Source organism: Notolepis coatsorum, assembly GCF_963971535.1.
Source record: "Notolepis coatsorum genome assembly, chromosome: 1".
Lineage (NCBI taxonomy): Eukaryota > Metazoa > Chordata > Actinopteri > Aulopiformes > Paralepididae > Notolepis > Notolepis coatsorum.
Genome location: NC_140165.1, coordinates 79626357 through 79652757, shown reverse-complemented (window position 1 = coordinate 79652757; position 26401 = coordinate 79626357). Strand labels below are relative to the sequence as shown.

Below are 26401 nucleotides of genomic sequence, written 5' to 3'. Positions count from 1 at the left end.
ACTGTATTTGTGATACAAAAAGAGTCCAGAAAGAAAAGAGTATATACATTAGGCGTAGAAACTGTACATTGGATTGGGTAGGTGGGGGTGGGACTGTACATTGGAGGTGGGGGGGGGGGGGGGGGGGTAGGAGTGGGGGGGGGGGGGGGGGGGGTTGGGTAGGAGTGGGGGGGGGGGGGTTGGGTAGGAGGGGTGGGTGGGGACTGTACATTGGAGGTGGTTGGGTGGGTGGGGGGGGGGGGGGGGGGTGGGTAGGAGGGGTGGGTGGGGGACACTGTACAACTGTACAAACAACACTGTACATTGGATTATTGACAAGACCATACTTGGTAATTTACTGTACATTGGAGGGGGTTGTGTTCGGACATTTACAGGGGCCAGTTTCGAGTTGCAGTCTCCCTTAGGTGTTTTTTGAGAGTGTTTTTGAAAGTGGGTAGTGATTCACATTCCTTTACAGCTTTGGGTAGGGCGTTCCACATTGATGTGGCATAATTGCGAAACGTGTTTAGTCCCTTGTTTGAGCCGAATCTGGGTTTAACATGATTTGTGGAGCTCCCTCTGGTGTTGTGATCGTGGTATTCACTGACCTTTGGGAAGTATTTAGTCATGTACATGGGTACCTTGGTCGTGTAGTGTATCTTGTAGACCAGGCCCATTGCAAGTTGCTGTACTCTGTCGTCTACTCTAAGCCATCCTAGGTTGTCAAAGTGGGCAGGGGTGAGGTGGGTTCTAGGAGTAAGGTCAAGCAGTAGTCTGACCAGTTTGTTTTGAGATGTTTGTAATTTTGTTTTTAGCGCCTTTGAGGTGCTTTGGTACCATGAGGTGCAAGCATAGTCGTAGAGAGCGTGTGTGGGAGAGAGAAACAGAAAGAGAGAGTGTGTGTGGGAGAGAGAAACAGAAAGAGTGTGTGTGAGAGAGAGAAACAGAAAGAGTGTGTGTGAGAGAGAGAGAAACAGAAAGAGACAGAGTGTGTGTGGGAGAGAGAAACAGAAAGAGTGTGTGTGAGAGAGAGAAACAGAAAGAGAGTGTGTGTGTGAGAGAGAAACAGAAAGAGACAGTGTGTGGGAGAGAAACAGAAAGAGTGTGTGAGAGAGAGAGAAACAGAAAGAGACAGTGTGTGGGAGAGAGAAACAGAAAGAGACAAAGTGTGTGGGAGAGAGAAACAGAAAGAGACAGAGTGTGTGAGAGAGAGAGAAACAGACAGAAGGGAGTGTGTGTGGGAGAGAGACAGACAGAGTGTGTGTGGGAGAGAGAAACAGAAAGAGAGTGTGTGTGGGAGAGAGAAACAGAAAGAGAGTGTGTGGGAGAGAGAAACAGAAAGTGTGTGGGAGAGAGAAACAGAAAGAGTGTGTGTGAGAGAGAGAGAAACAGAAAGAGACCAAGTGTATGTGAGAGAGAAACAGAAAGAAGAGTGTGTGTGTGAGAGAGAAACAGAAAGAGACAGAGTGTGTGTGGGAGAGAGAGAGAAACAGAAAAAGAGAGTGTGTGTGTGAGAGAGAAACAGAAAGAGAGTGTGCGTGTGAGAGAGAAACAGAAAGAGACAGTGTGTGTGGGAGAGAGAGAGAAACAGAAAAAGAGAGTGTGTGTGTGAGAGAGAAACCGAAAGAGACAGAGTATGTGAGAGAGAGAGAAACAGAAAGAGACAGTGTGTGTGGGAGAGAGAAACATAAAGAGACAGTGTGTGAGAGAGAGAAACAGAAAGAGACAGTGTATGTGAGAGAGAAACAGACAGAAGGGGGAGAGTGTGGGAGAGAGACAGACAGAGTGTGGGAGAGAGAGAGAAACAGAAAGAGACAGAGTGTGTGTGGGAGAGAGAAACAGAAAGAGACAGTGTATGTGAGAGAGAAACAGACAGAAGGGGGAGAGTGTGGGAGAGAGACAGACAGAGTGTGTGTGAGAGAGAGAAACAGAAAGAGTGTGTGTGGGAGAGAGACAAACAGAAAGAGAGTGTGTGTGGGAGAGAGAAACAGAAAGAGACAGAGTGTATGTAAGAGAGAGAAACAGAAAGAGACAGAGTGTGTGTGGGAGAGAGAAACAGAAAGAGAGCGTGTGTGGGAGAGAGAAACAGAAAGAGACGGAGTGTATGTAAGAGAGAGAAACAGAAAGAGACAGAGTGTGTGTGGGAGAGAGAAACAGAAAGAGAGAGTGTGTGTGGGAGAGAGAAACAGAAATAGAAAGTGTGTGTGGGAGAGAGAAACAGAAAGAGACAGAGTGTATGTGAGAGAGAGAGAAACAGAAAGAGACAGAGTGTATGTGAGAGAGAGAGAAACAGAAATAGTGTGTGGGAGAGAGAAACAGAACGTGTGTGGGAGAGAGAAACAGAAAGAGACAGTGTGTGTGGGAGAGAGAAACAGAAAGAGACAGAGTGTATGTGAGAGAGAGAAACAGACAGAAGGGGGAGTGTGGGAGAGAGACAGACAGAGAGAGAGACAGAGTGTGTGTGGGAGAGAAACAGAAAGAGTGTGTGTGGGAGAGAGAAACAGAAAGAGTGTGTGTGAGAGAGAGAAACAGAAAGAGAGTGTGTGTGTGAGAGAGAAACAGAAAGAGACAGAGTGTGTGTGGGAGAGAGAAACAGAAAGTGTGTGTGAGAGAGAGAAACAGAAAGTGTGTGTGTGAGAGAGAAACAGAAAGAGACAGAGTGTGTGTGGGAGAGAGAGAGAGAAACAGAAAGAGAGTGTGTGTGTGAGAGAGAAACAGAAAGAGACAGAGTGTATGTGAGAGAGAGAAACAGAAAGAGAAAGTGTGTGAGAGAGAGAAACAGAAAGAGACAGTGTGTGAGAGAGAGAGAAACAGAGAGAGAGTGTGTGTGTGAGAGAGAAACAGAAAGAGACAGAGTGTATGTAAGAGAGAGAAACAGAAAGAGAAAGTGTGTGAGAGAGAGAAACAGAAAGAGACAGTGTGTGAGAGAGAGAGAAACAGAGAGAGTGTGTGTGTGAGAGAGAAACAGAAAGAGACAGAGTGTATGTAAGAGAGAGAAACAGAAAGAGAAAGTGTGTGAGAGAGAGAAACAGAAAGAGACAGTGTGTGAGAGAGAGAGAAACAGAGAGAGAGTGTATGTGAGAGAGAGAAACAGAAAGTGTGTGTGTGAGAGAGAGAAACAGAAAGAGTGTGTGAGAGAGAGAAACAGAAAGAGACAGAGTGTGTGTGGGAGAGAGAGAGAAACAGAAAGAGAGAGTGTGTGAGAGAGAAACAGAAAGAGACAGAGTGTATGTGAGAGAGAGAAACAGAAAGTGTGTGTGAGAGAGAAACAGAAAGAGACAGTGTATGTAAGAGAGAGAAACAGAAAGAGAGTGTGTGGGAGAGAAAAACAGAGTGTATGTGAGAGAGAGAAACAGAAAGAGTGTGTGGGAGAGAGAAACAGAAAGTGTGTGGGAGAGAGAAAGAGTGTGTGGGGGAGAGAAACAGAAAGAGACAGAGTATGTGAGAGAGAGAAACAGAAAGAGACAGTGTGTGGGAGAGAGAAACAGAAAGAGACAGTGTGTGGGAGAGAGAAACAGAAAGAGACAGAGTATGTGAGAGAGAGAAACAGAAAGAGACAGAGTATGTGAGAGAGAGAAACAGAAAGAGACTGTGTGGGAGAGAGAAACAGAAAGAGACAGTGTGTGTGGGAGAGAGAAACAGAAAGAGACAAAGTGTGTGGGAGAGAGAAACAGAAAGAGACAAAGTGTGTGGGAGAGATAAACAGAAAGAGACAAAGAGTGTGGGAGAGAGAGAGAAACAGAAAGAGACAGAGTGTGTGTAGGAAACAGAAAGAGACAGAGTGTGTGAGAGAGAGAAACAGAAAGAGACAGTGTATGTGAGAGAGAAACAGACAGAAGGGGGAGCGTGTGGGAGAGAGACAGACAGAGTGTGGGAGAGAGAGAGAAACAGAAAGACAGAGTGTGTGTGGGAGAGAGAAACAGAAAGAGAGTGTGTGAGAGAGAGAAACAGAAAGAGACAGTGTATGTGAGAGAGAAACAGACAGAAGGGGGAGAGTGTGGGAGAGAGACAGACAGAGTGTGTGTGAGAGAGAGAAACAGAAAGAGTGTGTGTGAGAGAGAGAGAGAAACAGAAAGAGTGTGTGTGTGAGAGAGAAACAGAAAGAGACAGAGTGTGTGTGGGAGAGAGACAAACAGAAAGAGAGTGTGTGTGGGAGAGAGAAACAGAAAGACAGAGTGTGTGTGGGAGAGAGAAACAGAAAGAGAGTGTGTGTGTGGGAGAGAGAAACAGAAAGAGAGCGTGTGTGGGAGAGAGAAACAGAAAGAGACAGAGTGTATGTAAGAGAGAGAAACAGAAAGAGACAGAGTGTGTGTGGGAGAGAGAAACAGAAAGAGAGAGTGTGTGTGGGAGAGAGAAACAGAAAGTGTGTGTGGGAGAGAGAAACAGAAAGAGACAGAGTGTATGTGAGAGAGAGAGAAACAGAAAGAGACAGAGTGTATGTGAGAGAGAGAGAAACAGAAATAGAGTGTGTGGGAGAGAGAAACAGCAAGTGTGTGGGAGAGAGAAACAGAAAGAGACAGTGTGTGTGGGAGAGAGAAACAGAAAGAGACATAGTGTATGTGAGAGAGAGAAACAGACAGAAGGGGGAGAGTGTGGGAGAGAGACAGACAGAGAGAGAGACAGAGTGTGTGTGGGAGAGAAACAGAAAGTGTGTGTGGGAGAGAGAAACAGAAAGAGTGTGTGTGAGAGAGAGAAACAGAAAGAGAGTGTGTGTGTGAGAGAGAAACAGAAAGAGACAGAGTGTGTGTGGGAGAGAGAAACAGAAAGAGTGTGTGTGAGAGAGAGAAACAGAAAGAGTGTGTGTGAGAGAGAAACAGAAAGAGACAGAGTGTGTGTGGGAGAGAGAGAGAAACAGAAAGAGAGAGTGTGTGTGAGAGAGAAACAGAAAGAGACAGAGTGTATGTGAGAGAGAGAAACAGAAAGTGTGTGTGTGAGAGAGAAACAGAAAGAGAAAGTGTGTGAGAGAGAGAGAAACAGAAAGAGACAGTGTGTGAGAGAGAGAGAAACAGAGAGAGTGTGTGTGTGAGAGAGAAACAGAAAGAGACAGAGTGTATGTGAGAGAGAGAAACAGAAAGTGTGTGTGTGAGAGAGAGAAACAGAAAGAGTGTGTGTGAGAGAGAGAAACAGAAAGAGACAGAGTGTGTGTGGGAGAGAGAGAGAAACAGAAAGAGATAGTGTGTGTGTGAGAGAGAAACAGAAAGAGACAGAGTGTATGTGAGAGAGAGAAACAGAAAGTGTGTGTGAGAGAGAAACAGAAAGAGACAGAGTGTATGTAAGAGAGAGAAACAGAAAGAGTGTGTGGAAGAGAGAAACAGAGTGTATGTGAGAGAGAGAAACAGAAAGAGACAGTGTGTGGGAGAGAGAAACAGAAAGTGTGTGGGAGAGAGAAACAGAAAGAGTGTGTGGGAGAGAGAAACAGAAAGAGACAGAGTATGTGAGAGAGAGAAACAGAAAGAGACAGTGTGTGGGAGAGAGAAACAGAAAGAGACAGTGTGTGGGAGAGAGAAACAGAAAGAGAGAGTATGTGAGAGAGAGAAACAGAAAGAGACAGAGTATGTGAGAGAGAGAAACAGAAAGAGACTGTGTGGGAGAGAGAAACAGAAAGAGACAGTGTGTGTGGGAGAGAGAAACAGAAAGAGACAAAGTGTGTGGGAGAGAGAAACAGAAAGAGACAGTGTGTGGGAGAGAGAATCAGAAAGAGACAGTGTGTGGGAGAGAGAAACAGAAAGAGACAAAGTGTGTGGGAGAGAGAAACAGAAAGAGACAGTGTGTGGGAGAGAGAAACAGAAAGAGACAAAGTGTGTGGGAGAGAGAAACAGAAAGAGACAAAGTGTGTGGGAGAGAGAAACAGAAAGAGAGTGTGTGGGAGAGAGAAACAGAAAGAGACAGAGTGTGTGTGGGAGAGAGAAACAGAAAGAGACAGAGTGTGGGAGAGAGAAAGAAACAGAAAGAGACAGAGTGTGAGAGAGAGAAACAGACAGAAGGGGGAGTGTGGGAGAGAGACAGACAGAGTGTGTGTGGGAGAGAGACAGACAGACTGAGACAGAGAGAGACAGACAGACAGAGAGAGACAGAGTGTGTGGGAGAGAGACAGACAGAAGGGCGTCTATGGCTCAGGGGTAGAGCGGGGCGTCCAATGATCGAAGGGTTGGTGGTTCGAATCCCGCTCAAGCCCATGTCCATCCCATTGCCGTTGTGTCCTTGGGCAACGGCCTCGTATGAATCTGTGTATGCATGTGAATGAATGTTGGTGGTGGTCGGAGGGGCCGTAGGCGATGATTATTCGCCACGCTTCCGTGAGTCTGCCTCAGGGCAGCTCTGGCTGCAATTGTAGCTTACCACCACCGGTATGACTGTGTATGAACGAATAATGGACTCTGTGAAGCGCTCTGAGTCAGAGAAGAGCGCTATATAAAAATCCAATCCATTATTATTTATTATAGAAGGGGGAGAGTGTGGGAGAGAGACAGCCAGAGAGAGAGACAGAGAGTGTGTGTGGGAGAGAGACAGACAGAAGGGGGAGAGTGTGGGAGAGAGACAGACAGACAGAGAGAGACAGAGTGTGTGTGGGAGAGAGACAGACAGAGAGAGACAGAGTGTGGGAGAGAGACAGACAGAGAGAGACAGAGTGTGTGTGGGAGAGAGACAGACAGAGTGTGTGTGGGAGAGAGACAGACAGAAGGGGGAGTGTGGGAGAGAGACAGACAGACAGAGAGAGACAGAGTGTGTGTGGGAGAGAGACAGACAGACAGACAGACAGACAGAGAGACAGACAGAAGGGGGAGAGTGTGGGAGACAGACAGACAGAGAGAGACAGAGTGTGTGTGGGAGGGAGACAGACAGACAGAGAGAGACAGAGTGTGTGTGGGAGAGACAGATAGAGAGACAGAGTGTGTGTGGGAGAGAGACAGACAGAGTGTGTGTGGGAGAGAGACAGACAGAAGGGGGAGAGTGTGGGAGAGAGACAGACAGACAGAGAGAGACAGAGTGTGTGTGGGAGGGAGAGAGACAGACAGACAGAGAGAGACAGCGTGTGTGGGAGAGAGACAGACAGAGACAGAGTGTGTGTGGGAGAGAGACAGACAGACAGAGACAGAGTGTGTGTGGGAGAGAGACAGACAGACAGAAAGGGGGAGAGTGAAGCCAGTGTGTGGCGCTGTAGTGTTGGCAGGTCATTAACTAACTCACCAGGTTTACACGAAGATAGAGACCACACTGCCTGGGAGCCGATCTCCCTCACCGTCCCAGTGCGTTCCAGCTGTTTGGGGTCAGCGCCGGGCGGGGTCTTGCTTGGCGTAGCCATCCTCTGGACCCGGGTTCTGGGTAGAGGGCTCCCCGAATTATTCTACAGAAATTGTAGTAATTATTCACGACTGGTTGTGTTATAATCATTAGTGATGTGACGTTTGAAGCGAGGCTTCGGAGCTTGTGTCGAGCAATCCAGCTTTTTTTATGTGGAGCCTGTATCGAAGCGCGTATCAGGTGACGTACTGATGACGTCCGAAGCCTCGGTCGGGGGTGTACCGCCCCCGAAGCCTCACTCCGCGTCACTGATTCAGGAAATGGCTTCGGGGTTGGTTCCCAACACGGGATCATCCCTATGTTCCCCGGAACATCCACGCAACACAAGTGTCGACATAGGAATTCATTACGAGTTTCTTTGCGTTGGAGAATCCAGTGGAGTACTGGGAAAGACAAATAAATGTGTATCCTAATAAATAATCCCAACATATATATAACAGATGGTAGCGCGAGGCACTGTCAGTCACGATGGACTTCAAGCGTTGTGAAGTGACTGGCGAGTAGCGGTACTGCGAGTTAAACTCACTCCACTTAAAAAGACACACTTTACACGTCATGAAGAGTGAATTCACCTTGGTGTAGCGGTCTGTGCTGTCACCTGTCGCCCGTGTCACGGCAGACCCGGGTTCTAAACTCCCTCGGGGCATCAAAGAAAGTTAAACACAACGCAAAAAAGGTGACCATATGATATCATCTCCGTTACATATAAACTTGCTGTAATGTCTAACTTGCTGTGCCTAATCTGATCACATCTGTATGATCCAAATGCAGGATGGCATGTCGATTTTGAGTTGCTTTTTCTGAATAAAAATGAATGAAGCAAGCACTTGTCCCTGCCATCATTCTGTTAGAAAAACACACTATATTAAATTATAGAATGTTGTAGTAACACAAGCACTTTCTCCTCTGTCCCTGCCATCATTCTGTTAGAAAAACAGACACATTATTATTTGTTTATTGGCATCATCATCACTCTGCCTGTTCTACATTTATTGTCCACTTGATGGAACAGTAGAGCAAATACACCATGAAGCTTCAACACATGTGTGGTACTATTGGATGGAATGAATGAATGAATGAAAACTTTATTTAACAGATTGCAGAATGGGTACAATACAGTACGGCTCAATACATACAATTGTTAAGGGGATGTAGACCTGAGAAAGACGTTTGTCTTGTTTCCATCAGGGTCCCCCATTTTCAATTCATATAGACATTTATGACATACACAACATACATGACATTTATGGCATAGGGACATATAGGTATTTAGTACTGATACATTTGTGACATAGGCGGTATTCAAATATACAGTACTGTTACCCCTAGATCCTGACAGAGTATATACATATGATGGGGAGGGGACTGTACATTAGGAGGGGGTGGGTGGGTGGGAGGGAAATATACATACGGCGGGGAGGGAATATATACATGCGGTGGGGAGGAGACTGTCTATTAGGAGGTGGTGGGGGTTTTGGGCATTTACGGTGGCCAGTTTCGAATTGCAGCCTCCCGTAGGTGCTCTTTAAGAGCGGTTTTGAATGTGGGCAGGGATTCACATTCCTTTACAGCTTTGGGTAGGGCGTTCCACATTGTTGTGGCATAATTGCGAAACGTGTTTAGTCCCTTGTTTGAGCCGAATCTGGGTTTCACATGATTTGTTGAGCTTCCTCTGGTGTAGTGGTTGTGGTATTCACTGACCTTTGGGAAGTATTTTGACATGTACATGGGCACCCCGGTCGTATAGTGTATCTTGTAGACCAGGCCCATTGCAAGTTGCTGTACTCTGTCGTCTACTCTAAGCCATCCTAGGTTGGCAAAGTGGGCAGGGGTGAGGTGGGTTCTGGGGTTCAGGTCAAGCAGTAGTCTGACCAGTTTGTTTTGTGATGTTTGTAATTTTGTTTTAAGCGCCTTTGAGGTGCTTTGGTACCATGAGGTGCACGCATAGTCATAGTACCCTTGAATGAGTGCTCCTGCCAGAGTCTTCAGGGTATTCTTGTTTACCAGAGAGGAGATCCGGTACAAGAATCTAGTTCGTTGGTTGACTTTTTTTATTACATTGGATGCCATTTTGTCACAGGAAAGATTTGCCTCTAGGATGGAACCCAGGTAGGTAATTTCGTCTTTCCTTGTGACAATATTGTCACCCACTGTAACTGAGAATCCGTCGGTCTTGCTGAGTTTGTTATTTGAACCGAAGAGAATGGACTCTGTTTTGCCCATGTGTAACAGTGTAATGATAGTTTGTTATCAGCGAGCCATATGCAGATTTTGCCTAGTTCCGTGCTGAGGGTTTTTTCAACCTGCAATTTGTTCTTGTCAGAGACCAGCAGGGCTGAGTCGTCCGCAAACAGGAACAAATTGCAGTCACAGGCTGACGACATGTCATTTGCATAAATTAGGAAGAGTAGCGGTCCTAGTATGCTTCCTTGTGGAACACCACAGATCACTGTGAGGGGGGGGGATAGAGTACCGTTTACCTCTACCATCTGTTATCTCCCCTCTAGGTAGGATTGCATCCAGCTCACTGATAGGCTATCAAAACCAATTGCTTTTAGCTTGTCCATTAGAATGGAGTGATTGACAGTGTCGAAGGCCTTTTGTAGGTCCAGCATGACCATGCCGCAGTATTTGCCCGCCTCAATGCTTCATGAAGCTTCATCTCGCCATAACTAATAATCATATACAGGTCAGACCAGGACTAAACATGAACGGATACAATGTGAAATAAATAGACCAAAACACAGTTAGGCGTGTAGGTTAAGTAGTAACGTTACAAGGTAAATTGAGATAACGTCTATGTCAATGGGCCAGCAAGCTGACTAGTAGCCAGATCCTGACGCTTTTGAAGGCGTGTGTCCCTGGAGGGGGGGAAAATACATATATACAAATGTTACTCTAAACAAGTAATGTTACCAGGTTCTCAACATTGCAGAGGGTTAGTTAGACAGTTAGTTAACGTTCGTTTACATGTTTTATGTTAGCTCCCTAGCTTGACTTTAGCTAGCTAAGTTGCAGTAACGTTAACGTTAGCTGGCAGGTGTACACACGTTTAAAACAACTGCTCGCTAATTCGCATGGCACGCTGGGATACTCACGTAGTAAACGCGGGGACTTTTAGTTATTTCAACGTGTCGTAGTAGTACATCGTTTCGGGGGGAGAAACTGTAACGGTGTTGTTGTTGTGAGAGTTTAAATTTTTTTTCCGCCGCTGCTAACTTCGAATATCCCACTTCCACCAAGTGTTCGGGTCGCGGAATAGTGACGCGTCCACCAAGTGTTCGGGTCGCGGAATAGTGACGTCACGCGCGCGTTATTTTTTTCCGTAACCTATGTTTGCGGAGACGCTCTCTGATTGGCTAGCTGCGTACAGCGAATACCTTCTCTGATTGGTTTAGCGCCGAAGGGTCTCTTCCGCCTTGTACATAATATTCTCTTTGATTGATTGATTGATTGATTGAAAACTTTATTAACAGATTGCAGAATGGGTACAGTACAGTACAGCTCAATACATACAATTGTTATGGGGATGCAGACCAGAGAAAGACTTTCGTCTTGTTTATCAGGGTCCCCCATTTTCAATTCATCGTAACATATATGACATACATGACATACAGATAGACAGTACTGCTACATCTATACATTTATTATGACATACCAGATTTGCAAATACAGTACTGTTTGTGATACAAAAAGAGTCCCGAAAAAAAAAGTATATACATTTGACGTAGAAACTGTACATTGGAGGAGGTTGGGTGGGGGGGGGGGGGGGGACTGTACATTGGAGGTGGTTGGGTGGGGGGGGGGGGGGGTTGGGTAGGAGTGGGGGGGGGAGGTTGGGTAGGAGGGGTGGGGGACACTGTACAACTGTACAAACAAAACTGTACATTGGAATATTGACAAGACCATACTTGGTAATTTACTGTACATTGGAGGGGGTTGTGTTAGGACATTTACAGGGGCTAGTTTCGAATTGCAGTCTCCCGTAGGTGTTTTTTTAGAGTGTTTTTGAAAGTGGGTAGTGATTCACATTCCTTTACAGCTTTGGGTAGGGCGTTCCACATTAATATGGCATAATTGCGAAACGTGTTTAGTCCCTTGTTTGAGTCTGGGTTTAACATGATTTGTGGAGCTCCCTCTGGTGTTGTGATCGTGGTATTCACTGACCTTTGGGAAGTATTTTGACATGTACATGGGTACCTTGGTCGTGTAGTGTATCTTGTAGACCAGGCCCATTGCAAGTTGCTGTACTCTGTCGTCTACTCTAAGCCATCCTAGGTTGTCAAAGTGGGCAGGGGTGAGGTGGGTTCTAGGAGTAAGGTCAAGCAGTAGTCTGACCAGTTTGTTTTGAGATGTTTGTAATTTTGTTTTTAGCGCCTTTGAGATGCTTTGGTACCATGAGGTGCAAGCATAGTCGTAGTACCCTTGAATGAGTGCTCCTGCCAGAGTCTTCAGGGTATTCTTGTTTACCAGTGAAGAGATCCGGTACAAGAATCGAGTTCGTTGGTTGACTTTTTTTATTACATTGGATGCCATTTTGTCACAGGAAAGATTTGCCTCTAGGATGGAACCCAGGTAGGTAATATCTTCTTTCCTTGTGACAATATTGTCACCCACTGTAACTGAGAAGCCGTCGGTCTTGCTGAGTTTGTTATTTGAACCGAAGAGAATGGACTCTGTTTTGCCCATGTGTAATGATAGTTTGTTATCAGCGAGCCATATGCAGATTTTGCTTCAAAGTGGTTATGCTTTGGCCCTCTTTCGAAGTGGGTTATTTATTTTAACCTTTATTTAACCAGGAAGTCCCATTGAGATACATTTTTGCAAGGGAGACCTGGCCAAGATGACAGCAATAACATTTGCAATATATCAGACAGCAATAAAATGTGCGATACATCAGACAAGATTAGAGTTAGGGTTAGGGTTAGGGTTAAGGTTAAGGTTAAGGTTAGGGTTAAGGTTAGGGTTAGTGTTAAGGTTGAGGTTAGGGTTAATTGTTGTTGAATATGTGGAAGAGACCCTTCGGCGCTAAACCAATCAGAGAGGGTCTCTGCTGTACGAACTCGATTCTTGTACCGGGTCTCCTCACTGGTAAACAAGAATACCCTGAAGACTCTGGCAGGAGCACTCATTCAAGGGTACTACGACTATGCTTGCACCTCATGGTACCAAAGCACCTCAAAGGCGCTAAAAACAAAATTACAAACATCTCAAAACAAACTGGTCAGACTACTGCTTGACCTTACTCCTAGAACCCACCTCACTCTGCTGAGGTCAGGCAGACGCCTGCGAACCCCAGCTACTAGGACAGAGCGGCTTAGGCTCAGCTTCTTCCCCCAGGCCATCAGAGCCCTGAACAATGAACATTGAGTGCTCAGAACATTGAACTATCCACACACAAGCACACATGAACACACACACGACACGCACGCTGTGCACGCTCACACACGAGCAGCCACTTAACACTTTAACATGAGCGGGCACACACTCATGTCGCACACACGCACACTTATGGCCAAAAGGAAAGGACACTTTAAATTAGAATAACAGGAACAGTGTATTGCACTACCAAAGCTAACTAGCATGTCCCATATGCTCTGTAAATAACTATGTACAGATACCGAGATGTCACTCCCTGTTACCTGTTCACTGCACAATGTTGTTTTTTAATTTTTTTATTCTATTATATGTTGTACCACTGTATTGCACATCGTTGCGGGCGAGACCACCCGCATTTCATTGTATACCTGTATGCCGTGACAATTAAAACTCTTGACTTGACTCACCCCTGCCCACTTTGACAACCTAGGATGGCTTAGAGTAGACGACAGAGTACAGCAACTTGCAATGGGCCTGGTCTACAAGATACACTACACGACCAAGGTACCCATGTACATGTCAAAATACTTCCCAAAGGTCAGTGAATACCACGATCACAACACCAGAGGGAGCTCCACAAATCATGTTAAACCTAGATTCGGCTCAAACAAGGGACTAAACACGTTTCGCAATTATGCCACATCAATGTGGAACGCCCTACCCAAAGCTGTAAAGGAATGTGAATCACTACCCACTTTCAAAAACACTCTCAAAGAACACCTACGGGAGACTGCAATTCGAAACTGGCCCCTGTAAATGCCCTAACACAACCCCCTCCAATGTACAGTAAATGACCAAGTATGGTTTTGTCAATATTCCAATGTACAGTTTTGCTTGTACAGTTGTACAGTGTCCCCCACCCTGTACTGTACAAATTCTGCAATATGTTAATAAAGTTTTCAATCAATCAATCAAAACGTGGCTAGCCAATCAGAGAGCGTCTTCGCAAACATAGGCTACGGGAAAAAATCACGCATCGCTGACAACAAATGTTTGTTTCCGCATCTCTGATTGGCCACGCACGTTTCTGGTCATGTGACATGTGCGCCAATCGTGGGACCGCAAGTTTCTACACTAGTTAAGCTTAGGCGCTCGTTCGAAGTTGGTTAAGGTTAGAGTTTGTCTTAGAGCATGGCGATAGAACGCCTGCCCTTCTTTCGATGGTTAAGCTTAGGCACTCTTTCGAAGTTGGTTAAAGTTAGAGTTTGTCTTAGAGCATGGCGATAGAACGCCATACCTAGTTGTACAGTAAATGACCAAGTAAGGCTTTGTCAGTATTCCAATGTACAGTATAAAATGTGTGTGTCCCCCACCCAACCCCCCCCCCCCCCCCCCCCCACCTCCAATGTACAGCCCTCACCCAACCCACCCAGGGTTCCCACGGTACCTGGAAAACATGGAAAACATGGAATAAATTTTTTCATTTTCCAGGTATGGAAAAGTCATGGAAACTGAGCAAAAGTGAACACTTACATGGAAATAGAAACAGTTGTCCTGGACAATTGTATTGTATGATGTGTAAAATAGTAATAAAATGAAACTATTGAGCACAAAATTAAGATGAGTTTATAAAAACCCTCTTGGCATCCTATATGGTATGTTGGAATTTTATGCAGGCAACTTGGTGATATAGTTTCGGATTGGTGGACTTCAGGAATAATAACGTTACTCGCGATCTCAATAGAAGGCTCAAATACATGCATTTCCCAGCCAACACGGGAGCCTTGACATCTACAGTCTGTCTTGTTTTGGATGAATGAGTAGAAATGAAAAACGGAAATCTTGTTTTATTAAAGTAGTTTTGACATGTGATATAGATAAAGATATTGTTTCATTGTGTATTGATTAACTTTACATTTGCGCTTCATTACTTTACAAAAGTTATACTGGCACATGGGTCTAATACAGCACAGTGGCGAATCCTTATGGAAGCCAACGGAAGCCATGCCTCCCTAATATTAAAATATGAATTAATATCAAATATGAAATATAAAAAAAAAAAAAAAAAAAAAATAGTTTACATTCTTTTTCATCTGTGTTATATATATATATATTTTTTTAATGTCTCCCTCTTCTCCTTCTCACTCCCTCTAACACACTGTCAGCCTCACTATGCTCACTGCAGCAGGAGAGGAGGCAGATGGTAGGTCTCTTTCTCCAGGCTTCCAGCATTATAGAGTCCAAATCCGATCCTAGCCAATCAGATTCGAGCTGACTGCCACAGCTGACTGCCAGAGGAAAACACTCAGCATATTTTCCCCTCTGCACTCTGAACATTGTATTAACCCGTAACTGTTCCCACGGGCCGAATATTGCCCCGATCCTCCCGAGATTAAATCCACGGGGACCTCTCGGCGTGCCGAAGCTTTTCCTAAATAACTTCCATCATCGAAAACGAGGGGAAAAGGTCGGCTCGCGACCCTGGAAATGTCGCGTGATTTAAAAAACGCTGTATTAAGTGAGCCTATTATGGGATCCACGCGAGCTTTCTATCGTGGAAACATCTGGGCGTCCCGCAACTTTTACTCAATCACATGTAGCCCCTAAAATGCTTAGAAAAGGAAAACAGAAAGCGTGGAATAAACTCGCCGAAACGGAAAAGTGTCCCACGGGCGCGCCGTGATTCCGATCCGCGTGAAAATATTCACGGCCATAGATGAGACCGTGGGACACCTTTTTGCAACCGAATATGTGTCTCGAATTTGCTCCCACGCGGCGCGCAAAATCGTGCAAGGAAAAATCGGACCAAAAATTAACCAATGCTCCAGCAGTATTAATGACCCTGATGTAAACAAGACAAACGTCTTTCTCTGGTCTGCATCCCCTTATACAATTGTGTGTATTGAGCCGTACTGTATTGTACCCATTCTGCAATCTGTTAAATAAATAAAAAGAAAGTTTGACTGGCCGCCGAGCCATACTGTAGTGTACATGGTGACTGCTTGACTTTAAAAAAAAAAAAAAAAAAAAAATTTAATAAAAAAATTTAATATTTTTTTTTTTATAATTTTTTTTTGGCTTCCCCTGTTATTTTACCCACGCGACGCCACTGATACAGCAATGGATTATGGGTAAATGCAACGTTAAAGCAGTGCCAATGTAAGACTGACTTTACATTAAACAAATGACAATAATATAGTATAAAGTAGGGTATTATTTGGACTAAAGAATGGTGTTGTCTCACCCTACTCGCATGTTGAGGGAGAGCACCATTCATTATACACTGAGAAACCATGGCCGAGAGTGAGCTCTCCGGGAACAACCCCACTTTGCCCGACATTTTCTTGGGAACCGTCTTCCGGTCTGACATCCTCTGCTAACAGTCTAATCTACACTGCTGCCACCTATCGTCACAGAGGGGAATTGCAGCCACTTTGTATAAATAAAAAGAAATGGGGGGGAAATACGGAAAAATATTTTAACGGGAGGACGGCGGGAGAGAAGTTTGAAATACGGGAGAATCCCGGAAAAACGGGACCGTTGACACAGGTATGACATGGAGCGCAATCTTGCTAGCCAACATTCAGTTTGCTAACTAACTAGCTACTAGCTAGTGTTGGCTAGCTTGCATTGCTAGCTAACTACCAATACATTTTCACATTAGGCTGTGACATTACTTCTATACTAGTTGACATGAATAGTCTAGTCTTGATACATTTTGTAACATTCATTCTTATATCTACTTTTAGCTATTTTGTGATTTTTCGTTTTTCTTCTTAAAAAAGATTATACTACTAAATAGGAACATTTGGGGTGAGACATTTTTGAAAAATCATTGATCATGCCTAGACTGATTCTATACATCTATACTGTTAAGCTAAGCTTACTAGTGGGGTTGCTGTACTGAGGAACCACAGGGGAACCAGCCTTATGTTTTCCCTTTTAGGTTCATTAGTTTGATTTACAAAAGAAGAGTAGGCATACTACCCCTTCTACGTAAGACTCATAATCTAATAAGACTAATAAATAAAGGAAAGAGGGAGGAGGAAGAGAAGAGGGGTGAAGATGAAAGAGGAGGAGAAGAGAGTAGAGGATGACAGGAAAAGGGAGTGGAGATGAGTTGAGAAGAGTAGGAAGAGAAGACGGGAGCAGACACAAGAGGGGAGGTGTGGAGAGAAGAGGACAGGATGAGATAGGAGAGGAGTGGAAGAGAGAACATATATCAATCCCAGTGCTCATGTGTTTCAAAGTTCCAGTTCAATAAATAGTTTTTCATCTACAGCTTGTTGCATTATTTCATGCATTGATATTATCAATAAGACATAATCTCTAAGCATTTACAATGTAGCCTTGACTGGCACATCTTTTAAATCAAGTAAGTAGTCAGGTGTCCTAGGGGGTTGTGTGTGGGGGGGGGGAGGGGGGCACGGATGGGGGCGGAAAGCTTCAGGGGCCTATAGATCATCACTCAATATGGTACCTGGAAAATCAGGAGGTAGCATGGAAAAAAATGTCAAGGCAAGTGTGGGAACCCTGCCACCCAACCCCACCCCACCCATCCAACCTCCTCCAATGTACAGTTTCTACGCCAAATGTATATACACTCCTTTTCTGGACACTTTTGTATCACAAACAGTACTGTATTTGCAAATCTGATATGTCATAAATGTATAGATGTAGCAGTACTGTCTATCTGTATGTCATGTATGTCATATATGTTATGATGAATTGAAAATGGGGGACCCTGATGTAAACAAGACGAAAGTCTTTCTCTGGTCTGCATCCCCTTAACAATTGTATGTATTGAGCTGTACTGTACTGTACCCATTCTGCAATCTGTTAATAAACTTTTCAATCAATCAATCAATCAATCAATCAATCAATCAATCAATCAATCAATCAATCAGGTAGTTTGCAGGCTGTTAGACCCGGAAATAGGCGCAGAACTTGCTGTCCCACGATTGGCGCACATGTCACATGACCTGGCCAATGAGCGCAAAACTCAAACGCGGAAACAAACATTTGTTGTCGAAAGTATACACGCCGCCGCGCGGGCTGATGCGCGCGCATCTCGCGCCATCTTTCCAGCCGGCGTTTTTAGGAACACGTTGCTGAAAATAGAAGTTTGATTCATCAGAAGGCAATTTAATACGTTAACCTTGCCGACCCGTCCGTGTTTTTGGGGCCGATTAACAGGGAGCCAAACCGGGTAAGTTGATGTCGACACGTGAATATATTTTATATATTATATTTAAATATATTTTAGAGTTTATTTCTCTTAAAAACAGGCAGCTGTCAAACACTGGGGTGGTGGCTTCTGTCGTGAATGTGCTGAAGCGTCATCTCTCTCACTATGAAAGGGGGCCGTTACCGATAACCGAGGTTAACGGTTTTTATTCCCTAGGTTTTCGAGTTTATTTCTCTACGTTTCCCCCAGTTTTTGGTGTAATAATAATAGCTGGGGGGACCCAGCTGGCATAGGGACATACAGGTATTTAGTACTGATACACATTTGTGACATAAACGGTATTCAGTACTGTATATTTGAATACCGTTTATGTCACAAATGTAACACTAAATACATGTATGTCCCTATGCCATAAATGTCATGTATGTTGTGTATGTCATAAATGTCTATATGAATTGAAAATGGGGGACCCTGATGTAAACAAGACAAACGTCTTTCTCTGGTCTGCATCCCCTTAACAATTGTGTGTATTGTGCCGTACTGTAATTTGTACCCATTCTGCAATCTGTTAAATAAAGTTTTCATTCGTTCATTCATTCATTCATTAACCCTGATGTAAACAAGACGAACGTCTTTCTCTGGTCTGCCACCCCTTAACAATTGTGTGTATTGAGCCTTACTGGAATGTACCCATTATGCAATCTGTTAAATAAAGTTTTCAATCAATCAATCAATCAATCAGAGGCACAACGTTAATGGTGTGGTGGAGCTCAATGTATAAGGTTTGGAATCGAACGGCTTGTTTCTAGTGCTAGGAGGGTAGGATATACATAATCTAACAGAAGAAAGAACCGTGTAGATGGATACAGTGGTTTGATTGATTGATTGATTGATTGAAAACTTTATTAACAGATTGCAGAATGGGTACAGTACAGTACAGCTCAATACATACAATTGTTAAGGGGATGCAGACCAGAGAAAGACTTTTGTCTTGTTTACACTGTACACTGTACATTGGAATACTGACAAAGCCATACTTGGTAATTTACTGTACAACTGGGTTAGGACATTTGTAGGGGCCAGTTTCGAATTGCAGTCTCCCGTAGGTGTTCTTTGAGAGTGTTTTTGAAAGTGGGTAGTGATTCACATTCCTTTACAGCTTTGGGTAGGGCTCTCAGTGTGTTGGTGTATCTCCCTTGGGAGAACTCTTTGGGACGGGTCGTCTCTTGATATTGCTGTGGGCCTGCCACACATGATTCTATGTATGAGAAACACTGTTTCTAGTTATCAAGTTATTACGTGTGTGTAGCCTACGTTAGAACAAGTCCAGCAAGTCATTATGTTGGCTGGCCTGTCTCATTCCACCATAAAAGGCTTTTTAATCAAATACTTACATTTACATTTAGTCATGTATCCAAGTCAGTAGGAGGGGCACACCTCTGGCAGCTAAGGGTAAGTGGTATTGTACATCTAGCTGTGACTAACTTGAGTGATACACTCTGACTTCATAGTCGTATAGAAATATTAGCATTAGGTAGTAGTGTAGACAGTACATAGTTGATAGTAGTAATAGTCATCATAGTAGGATAGTACATAGATAGTAATGTATAGACATTGTAGAATAGTAGTATAGGCATAGTAACATAGTGTATATAGTAGTGTAGTCATAGTAGCATAGTACACATAGTAGATAGTAGTATAGACAGACATAGTAGAATAGTAGTATACGCATAGTAACATAGTGTATATAGTAGTGTAGTCATAGTAGCATAGTACACATAGTAGATAGTAGTATAGACAGACATTGTAGAATAGTAGTATAGGCATAGCAACATAGTAGTATATAGTAGTGTAGTCATAGTAGCATAGTACACATAGTAGATAGTAGTATAGACAGACATAGTAGAATAGTAGTATAGGCATAGTAACATAGTAGTACATAGTAGTCATAGTAGCATAGCAGTGTATAGTCATAGTAGCATAGTTGTATAGATATAGTAGTATAGTCATCATAGTAGATGGTAGTAGACATTGTAGAATAGTAGTATAGTCATAGTAACATAGTAGTATAGTCATAGTAGCATAGTTGTATAGATATAGTAGTATAGTCATACTAGTTCAAAACTGGCCCCTACAAATGTCCTAACCCAGTTGTACAATAAAGACCAAGCATGGCTTTGTCAGTATTCCAATGTACAGCCCCAACCCCACCCCACCTACCCAACCTCCTCCAATGTACAGTTTCCATGTCAAATGTATGTCAGTATTCCAATGTACAGTGTCCCCCCCCCCCCTACCCAACCCCCCCCCCCCACCTCCAATGTACAGCCCCACCCCACCTACCCAACCTCCCCCAATGCACAGTTTCTATGTCAAATGTATATACTCTTCTTCTGGATTTTTTTAGTATCACAAACAGTACTGTATTTGAAAATCTGGTATGTCATAAATGTATAGATGTAGCAGTACTGTCTATCTGTATGTCATGTGTGTCATATGATGAATTGAAAATGGGGGACCCTGATGGAAACAAGACGAAAGTCTTTCTCAGGTCTGCATCCTCTTAACAATTGTATGTATTGAGCTGTACTGTACTGTACCCATTCTGCAATCTGTTAATAAACTTTTCAATCAATCAATCAATCAGTCATCATAGTAGCATAGTAGATGGTAGTATAGACATTGTAGAAGTCAAGTCAAGAGTTTTATTTGTCACGGCATACAAGTATACAATGAAATGCGGGTCGGTGATTCTCATGAAATCTTGATTTCAAAATTTCAAAGATAATTTTTTTTTTAACAAACTTGCATCAACAAATTTCCTTTCCAAGCACTATAAGCCAGGTCTGGAGTATATGTGAATAATAATTAGAAAATATTCTTTTACAATTTAACACCTTTTTGAACACATTTTCCAAAATAAGTCCTTCAAATTCTCATTACCGCAACAGTCTTAAAACTTCAAGACAATAAGAAAAGCGTATACATTTTCACAGTTTTAAGAATTGATTATTAACAGTCATAGACACATACCTGAAACTATGAAATAATATATATCTTTAAATAATCATTTTTAGAATAGTTTGTCATATTACTCATTACCGCAACACCTTCTGCAGTCGTCAACCAAATTTTTGTGATATTTCATGGAAACCTGAATTTGTCTTAAAATGTCATTGTAAACCTGAAAGCACATAACAAATAGATCATGGACATGCTTTTAGAATCAAATTATAATTGTTCACAAAATTAAATAACCTTTAAATTAACAGCTGTTGTGTGTCAGGATCCTAGGCCCGGTCATGGTTGGACGGGTCAGGATGGTAACTTTGAGCAGTGCTCTCCACCTGACAGTGGGCAGTACCCTCCACCTAACTTTGGGCAATGCCCTACATCTGACATTGGCCCTCGGCCTGACATTGGCGCCCTACCACCCTCTAGTGGTGACAAACAATCGGTGCGCTCCAGTACTCTGGACATCCTGACTACTGTGATAACTATAATTAATAGTATGATTAATGTGGTGTCATGGTGTGTACTGTTGTTGTCTTTCCCTTCCCTGGTGTGATGTCATGCACTGTTTTGGGTTGTTAGGAGTTGCTTTTGTGTTTAGTTGTGTTTAGTTATTCTTTGCTTATTGTCTAGGTGTTGGTTGTGATTCGGTGTTGGCCAGGTGTTCTTAATTGTTAATTAGTCGGGGTATTTAGTAGGGGTGGGACGATACATCGATCCAGATCGATACATCGATGTAATTATCAACGATCGAATCGGATCGATGCAATGTAATAAGATCGATTCGTATCGATACTCTTATTTTGAAAATCCTGTGGCGAGTCTCATATCCGCCCAAGAACAACAGCAGTAGCTCCGTGTGTGTAGACGTTACAGCATAGCATTCTCCCTTTCTGTGTGTGTGTGTGCGTGCGTCTTTGGAAAGACCAGATGAGGTCAGAGGAGTTTGATGTTTAAATGTTATTTAAACATAAACAATATAATACATAATAAATGTAGGCCTATACATGATCATGCAACATCAACAAATTGTTGTAGGAACGGTTTGGGAGAGGGAGGTAGGGAGGGGTTTTAGGTTGAGTTTTGAGTTCCAAAAAATGGAGCTTAAAGTTTAAAGCTCAATATATCAAAACGTGGCACTTTACAGTGAACAGGAGGTCTATTTGTATTAAAAACAATAGATTGATTTTCCTTTAAATGTCTGGAAGAGCTCAAAAATACAAATGTCAAATGATATTTTCGTTACCCTTTTTACTTGATCTAAATGTTACTGATTGTGTTAAATGGGCATATGATATCATCTCATATCGATTGCAGGCACCTGAATCTAATCTAATCGTATTGTATCGTGAGAGACTTTGTGATATCGGCAAATATCGTATCGTTGTCCAAAGAATCGATATCGTATCGTATCATGATGAAACTGGTGATTCCCACCCCTAGTATTTAGGTGTCTGTCTGTCTCCCCTTCGTTGTGGCGACATTCCTCCAGTTACCCCCTGTTCCTCCACGTCGTGTCGCATCGTTCTCCCTCTAGTAAGTCTTAGTGTTTGTTGTTTTGTATTGTGAAGTTTGTTATTTAGTTTCTGTATTTTCCCTGTATTGCACTGGATTCTACAGTAAACAGTACACCCTTCTCCAAGCTTCACTCCTTGCCTCTGCCTCCTCCATTCTTTCCCTTTCTGTATTATTGCATTCTACCTAACCCCATCGTGACAGAATGTCGCCACCAATAATGAATACAGCAGAAAGGGCAAGCGATACCATTCGGGTCGTCCTGAGCCTGATGGCCGGTGAGACTGACATGAAGCATTACTCACCGGCCAAGTGGGGGTTCCTGCTCCGGGAGATCGACCAGGTCGCCATGGAGAATCCGACACTGGAGCCAGCGATGTGGGAGATGGCTGAACATGTTGCTGGCCTCATGGAGAAGCACAAGTCGGAGGCTAGGGTAGCTAGCCTGCCGACTGTTCTCAGGCTTACGGTCAGCCTAGATCCTCCCACAGCCGCTGAGGCTGCTCGGATGTCCATCGCCGATCTGTCGTCTACAGCCAACATAGCTCCGACCGTTAGCTTCGTGCCAATAGCTAACCGGTCGTCTCCAGTTAGCACAGCTCCGCCTGTTAGCTCCGCCACTATAGATGGCCAGACGTCCCCAGTTGGTACAGCTCTACCCGTTAGCTCCGCTCATACAGCTAACCAGACGTCCACAGCTAGCATAGCTCCGCCGGTTAGCCTTGTGTCAAGGGCTAACCAGCCACTCCCAGCTAACCTAGCTCCGCCCGTTAGCTTCGTGTCAATAGCTAACCGGCCGTTTCCAGCTAGCACAGTCTCCACTGCCAGACTAGGCTCCAGGTTCAGGGTGAGCCTAGTATCTGAGACAGACCAGATGTCTCCAGCTAGCACAGTCTCCACTGCCAGACTAGGCTCCAGGTTCAGGGTGAGCCTAGTACCGGAGACGGACCAGATGTCCCAAGCTAGCCAGGCACTCCCAGCTAACCTAGCTCCGCCCGTTAGCTTCGTGTCAATAGCTAACCAGCCACTCCCAGCTAACCTAGCTCCGCCCGTTAGCTTTGTGTCAATAGCTAACCAGCCACTCCCAGCTAACCTAGCTCCGCCCGTTAGCTTCGTGTCAATAGCTAACCAGCCACTCCCAGCTAACCTAGCTCCGCCCGTTAGCTTCGTGTCAATAGCTAACCAGCCACTCCCAGCTAACCTAGCTCCGCCTGTTAGCCCCGCTACAGTAGCTAACCAGACGCCCACTGCCACCCTAGGCTCCAGGTTCAGGGTGAGCCTGGTAGCTGAGAAGGACCAGATATCCCAAGCTAGTCAGGTCTCTGCAGCTAGCAGGCCTAGGAGGGCTATTAGGACAGGAGCTGCTAGGCTCTCCCCGACTGTTAGCTTAGCCTCGGCAGCTAGCCAGGCATTCTCAGCTAGCACAGTTCCCACAGTGAGTCCAGGGCCCACAGTTAGCCTAGCCCCCGAGGCTAGTATGGCTAGTAAGGCCTCCACAGCTGGTCCAGCTTCCACGCCCAGTCCAGCCTCTGCTCTGGGTCCTGGCTCCTCATCCCCGGATCCTACACCACGCCTCGCCGCCGCGACCGATCCGGTCTCCATGCCCTGCCCGGCCTCTCCACCTGGTCCGGCTGCCGTGCCGGCTCCCGGCTCCTCGACGGATCCTGGCTCCTCATCTCTGGATCCTACACCACGCCTCGCCGCCGAGACCGATCCGGTCTCCACGCCATGCCCGGCCCCCTACACCTGGTCCGGCTGCCGTGCCGGCTCCCGGCTCTTCGACGGATCCTGGCTCCCCGTCTGGTCCAGCTCTGCGCCGTGATCAGCGTCCTGGTCCTCGCCGGGGTCCTCGCCGGGGTCTTCGCCGTGGTCTGCGTGGGATCCTGCTCCAGGGGTCGTCGCCGCCGCACCTCCGGTCCGGCTCTCCTGAACCGGCCCCGAGTCCGGCGGCTGGAGGGTCTCTCGCCCGGGATCCTGCTCCAGGGTCCAGCTCCCCTTCCCGGGCTTCTACACCTGTACCCACCCCCCCTCGTCGGGCCTCGGTGCCCGTCCCCACTCCCCCTCGCCGGGCCTCGGTTCTCAGGTTCTGCCCCCCTCCCCGGGTCTCGGTGCCCATCCCCACCCCCCCTCGTCGGACCTCTGTTCCCAGGTCCAGTCCTCCTCCCCGGGCCTCTGTTCCCGTCCCCACCCCCCCTCTCCGGGCATCTGCGCCCGTTTTCTACCCCTCTGGCTGCTATGCCCCTCCTGGGGTTTTCGCTCGGCCTCCCGGCCCCTGGTCTTCGGGTCTCCTCCCTGGATCCTCTCCGGGGTTCCAGCTTCCTCCCTCGCCTGGCTATGGACGTTGTCTTCGGTGGTCTGGAAGCCCCCCGTTGAGGGGGAGGTACTGTCAGGATCCTAGGCCCGGTCATGGTTGGACGGGTCAGGATGGTAACTTTGAGCAGTGCTCTCCACCTGACAGTGGGCAGTACCCTCCACCTAACTTTGGGCAATGCCCTACATCTGACATTGGCCCTCGGCCTGACATTGGCGCCCTACCACCCTCTAGTGGTGACAAACAATCGGTGCGCTCCAGTACTCTGGACATCCTGACTACTGTGATAACTATAATTAATAGTATGATTAATGTGGTGTCATGGTGTGTACTGTTGTTGTCTTTCCCTTCCCTGGTGTGATGTCATGCACTGTTTTGGGTTGTTAGGAGTTGCTTATGTGTTTAGTTGTGTTTAGTTATTCTTTGCTTATTGTCTAGGTGTTGGTTGTGATTCGGTGTTGGCCAGGTGTTCTTAATTGTTAATTAGTCTGGGTATTTAGGTGTCTGTCTGTCTCCCCTTCGTTGTGGCGACATTCCTCCAGTTACCCCCTGTTCCTCCACGTCGTGTCGCATCGTTCTCCCTCTAGTAAGTCTTAGTGTTTGTTGTTTTGTATTGTGAAGTTTGTTATTTAGTTTCTGTATTTTCCCTGTATTGCACTGGATTCTACAGTAAACACCCTTCTCCAAGCTTCACTCCTCGCCTCTGCCTCCTCCATTCTTTCCCTTTCTGTATTATTGCATTCTACCTAACCCCATCGTGACAGTTGTGGTAATGATACATGGGTTTCGGAAATGAGATTAATGATTTCAGTAATGATAATAAGTATGCTAAGTGTTGCCAGACACAACTCGAGGCTTAAGAGCAAGCTTGTTGGTTATTCAAAGCAAACCACTTGGTGTGTCTGATTAGCCACAAACACCAAAGCAGTCAATTACATTTGTGTCATTTTACTTGCATCACAAAATGTTGGTAACACAACAAATTACATAATTATGAAAACCTCTAATTTACTGTCTATTTGTCAAGTTAACCTTTTTAATGATAGATTATTTCAGGGCTTGCCAACGCTCACTGACTGCAGTGACTGGATGCTTTCATAAAATTGCAACTAAGGCATTTGCATATCCTCTCAATCAAATTAAGAAAAAAATGCATTTGTTCAGCTCAACTCACAACTTTATTCTGTTTAACAACATTCTGTTTAAAACATTAGTATACATTCAGTGTTCGACTTACGGTCTGAAACGCCGACGATAATCCTTAGTCACAGCCAATGTTCCCCCTAAGGTGCGCCCGTGCGCGCGCGCGCACATGGCAAAACGCTCCTGCGCACATCTGAAATCGGTCGCGCAAAAAAAAAGAAAAAAAGGAAAATGATTTATTTTTTATTCTTTTTTTTATATTCTTTTTTTTTTTTACTTTTTTTTTTTTATTCAACAAACATGACCATGTTCACGTCTTAAACTCATACTGAGGCTTTAGTTTTGGTTTTAAATTGCATATCATCATTTATTTATTGTCACACAGAGCAGAAGAATTTTGCCAAAACAAACCAATAGTATCAGAACGGCAGACCAGCCCCAAACGCATTTCCTTTGATTTAATTATACATCAAATGATTTATGCAAGGATTGCAATGCCTCGCTTGAATGAAGTTAACTTTTCACCTGGATAACGTCAACATTCAGGGTGAATGTAATGTGAGAAATTGGGATACAAAAAAATATATATATATATATTTTTTTTATTTTTTTTGATCGGATCGGGAAAGATC

The 26401-nt window shown here is 44.8% G+C and overlaps 2 protein-coding genes across 3 annotated transcripts in view; one reads left to right on the top strand and one right to left on the bottom strand.

Annotated features, from left to right (window-relative positions):
- Positions 1 to 10524, bottom strand: part of anapc10 (anaphase promoting complex subunit 10) — a 44176-nt gene extending 33652 nt beyond the window's left edge. For both annotated transcript variants that reach the window (XM_084325871.1, XM_084325872.1), the window contains exons 1-2: positions 10380 to 10524; positions 7168 to 7324 (exon numbers count right to left, since the gene is read on the bottom strand). In XM_084325871.1, coding sequence (XP_084181997.1) covers positions 7168 to 7282 — 115 coding nt within the window. In that variant the 5' untranslated portion in view covers positions 7283 to 7324; positions 10380 to 10524. The remainder of the gene's footprint in view (positions 1 to 7167; positions 7325 to 10379) is intronic.
- A 7176-nt stretch (positions 10525 to 17700) lies between these two features.
- Positions 17701 to 26401, top strand: part of LOC311237650 (ATP-binding cassette sub-family E member 1-like) — a 109331-nt gene continuing 100630 nt past the window's right edge. Inside the window, exon 1 of the mRNA XM_084325603.1 lies at positions 17701 to 17809. The gene's annotated coding sequence lies outside the window, so the exon portion shown is untranslated. The remainder of the gene's footprint in view (positions 17810 to 26401) is intronic.